The 2950-nt window shown below is 44.5% G+C and overlaps 1 protein-coding gene across 1 annotated transcript; it reads right to left on the bottom strand.

Moving 5' to 3' along the window:
• Positions 1 to 2217: 2217 nt before the first annotated feature.
• On the bottom strand, positions 2218 to 2706 carry LOC119325398 (peptidyl-prolyl cis-trans isomerase-like). The gene has a single exon (XM_037599151.1). The coding sequence runs from the start codon at positions 2704 to 2706 to the stop codon at positions 2218 to 2220; it is 489 nt and encodes a 162-aa protein (XP_037455048.1).
• Between the last annotated feature and the right edge of the window lie 244 nt (positions 2707 to 2950).

Here is a 2950-nt window from a genome sequence, read left to right as displayed (position 1 = left end):
TTTCCCCTAAAGCCCAATAAGGCCCATATACTCCCCGGCGAATTCCTGTAACTCTCCGGTACTCCAAAAAATACCCGAATCACTCAGAACCTTTTGATGTCCGAATATAGTCGTCCAATATATCAATCTTTAAACCATTTCAAGGCTCCTCATCATGTCCCCGATCTCATCCGGGACTCCGAACTATCTTTGGTACATCAAAACACATAAACTCATAATATAACCGTCATCGAACTTTAAGCGTGCGGACTCTACGGGTTCGAGAACAATGTAGACATGACCGAGACACGTCTCCGGTCAATAACCAACAGCGGAACCTGGATGCTCATATTGGCTCCCACATATTCTACGAAGATCTTTATCGGTCAAACCACATAACAACATACATTGTTCCCTTTGTCATCGGTATGTTACTTGCCCGAGATTCGATCGTCGGTATCTCAATATCTAGTTCAATCTCGTTACCGGCAAGTCTCTTTACTCGTTTCGTAATACATCATCCCGCAACTAACTCATTAGTTACAATGCTTGCAAGGCTTATAGTGATGTGCATTACTGAGTGGGCCCAGAGATACCTCTCCGACAATCGGAGTGACAAATCCTAATCTCGAAATACGCCAACCCAACAAGTACCTTCGGAGACACCTGTAGAGCACATGTATAATCACCCAGTTACGTTGTGACGTTTGGTAGCACACAAAGTGTCCCTCCGGTAAACGGGAGTTGCATAATCTCATAGTCATGGGAATATGTATACGTCATGAAGAAAGCAATAGCAACATACTAAACGATCAAGTGCTAAGCTAACGGAATGGGTCAAGTGAATCACATCATTCTCCTAATGATGTGATCCTGTTAATCAAATGACAACTCATGTCTATGGTTTGGAAACATAACCATCTTTAATTAATGAGTTAGTCAAGTAGAGGCATACTAGTGACACTCTATTTGTCTATGTATTCTCACATGTATTATGTTTCTGGTTATTGCAATTCTAGCATGAATAATAAACATTTACCATGATATAAGGAAATAAATAATAACTTTATTATTGCCTCTAGGGCATATTTCCTTCATTAGGTTCCAGAGTTGTATGGATTGTGAAATTCACACAATTAAGAAATCTTGAAGAAAAATGTCACTTAGAGAAATAGATCAAGAATAGATGATTGTGTGAGGTGTTTAGAGTGTGGAAGTTGAAGAATAAACACCTTTCGAAGATTTTTCAAAAGTCATCAGAATCAACAAAGGCAGTAAAAGTAACTTTTAATTACCCTTGACGAAGAACACGACGAACTGAGTGTGTAGATTTGAAGTTCGTCAGTCCAGATCTTTCACACCCTAACTTGGCAGAGGAAGACAGCTATGGCGGCGGCAGAGTGAAGATATCCGCGGCCGGCGCGAGTACGACAGCGGCGAGGTTGAGGCAGTGAAGCTCTTCCTCACCGGCGATGGTGAAGGTAGCGGCGGCACTAGGGTTTGAGAGCTCGAGCAAGGTGAAAAACCGGTCACCCGAGGAAAATGGACGAACGTGCCCCTGACCCTTCTCATCCTAGCATATAGTGTGGTGGAGATCGTGTGAGATCGTGGGTGAATAAATAAATCTTATCATGGGATGTGGAACGGTTTGAGCGGCAAAACCCGTAGGCCATCACGCAAGACCGAGAAATGAAAACTATGCGTGATATCGTCCACACGGTTCTAATAGAAGAATCCTTTGCGAAGTCTTAAATTATAATCCACGGGTTTAAAAAAGGAATTGTGTGCATTTAGGGTGCACATAATTTCACCAACACAATTGTCTGTGATGACTTTGCACACATAAGTTATAGGACAATCATGTGCGTTAACCAACAAACGGTTCATATTGACACACCGTGTGAGATATATATATGTTTTTCATCACATACAATTATCATGAAGACTGTGTGCGATAAAACACTTACTAGACCATAAAAGATACTTTCCTCCTCGACACCTCTGTGACCTGATATTTTAAGCGTTTGCAAACTTTGACAAAAGATAACCATGAACGTCGAACATAGATCCAGCAACCAAAAGAGTCCACCCAAAATCCTCACAAACCTACCATGGAGATCTCATCGAACGGACAAAGGGAAGACACGACACCACTCACGCTAACTTCTTATTTTAGATCAACGACATGACATGGGAGCACGACGAACTACTGACAATTGGCTGCAGCAGGGTGCATGCTCAAAGCTGGCCGGAGTCGGCGATAATGACAGACTTGGCGCACATGCCACTACGGGTGCCCACCTTCTTGATGTTCCTGACGACGTCCATGCCCTTGACGACCTCACCGAAGACGACATGCCTACCATCGAGCCACTGACAGGGGATGGTGCAGATGAAGAACTGGGAACTATTGGTGTTCGGCCCCACATTGGCCATGGAGACCATCTCGGGCTTGGTGTGCTTGAGGACGGACTTCTCGTCGCGGAACTTGTCGCCATAGATGGACTCACTGCCGGTGTTGTTGCCCTTGGTGATGTCGCCGCTCAGGCAGATGAAGCCGGGTATCACGCGGTGGAACTTGCTGCCCTTGAAGTGCATCGGCTTGCCGTTCCTGCCGACGCCCTGCTCGCCAATGCAGAGTGCGCGGAAGTTCTCCGCCGTCTTGGGCACGTCCTTGGCGAAGAGCTCCATTACGATGCGGCCTGCGGGGGCGCCGCCGATGGCCATGAACCGGTACTAAAGGGGTCTGACCTATAGTACCGGTTTGTGACACAAACCGGCACTATAGGGCAATTTTCAAACTCTACCCCCCTGTGTCGCCATTTTAGTTCTGAAAAAATCAAAAGAAAATAATAAAAACTTCAAAAAATAAAAGCCTTCGAGAGGTAGTTATATTACTACATCTACTAGTTAGGAAAATTTGAAAACTACAATTTGGACATGTTTTGCAAAAAGTATAGGGAAAATGTAA

Source organism: Triticum dicoccoides, chromosome 6B (genome assembly GCF_002162155.2).
Source record: "Triticum dicoccoides isolate Atlit2015 ecotype Zavitan chromosome 6B, WEW_v2.0, whole genome shotgun sequence".
Classification (NCBI taxonomy): Eukaryota; Viridiplantae; Streptophyta; class Magnoliopsida; order Poales; family Poaceae; genus Triticum; species Triticum dicoccoides.
Note: the sequence above shows the minus strand (reverse complement) of the source record. Positions and strands in the feature narration are given on the sequence as shown.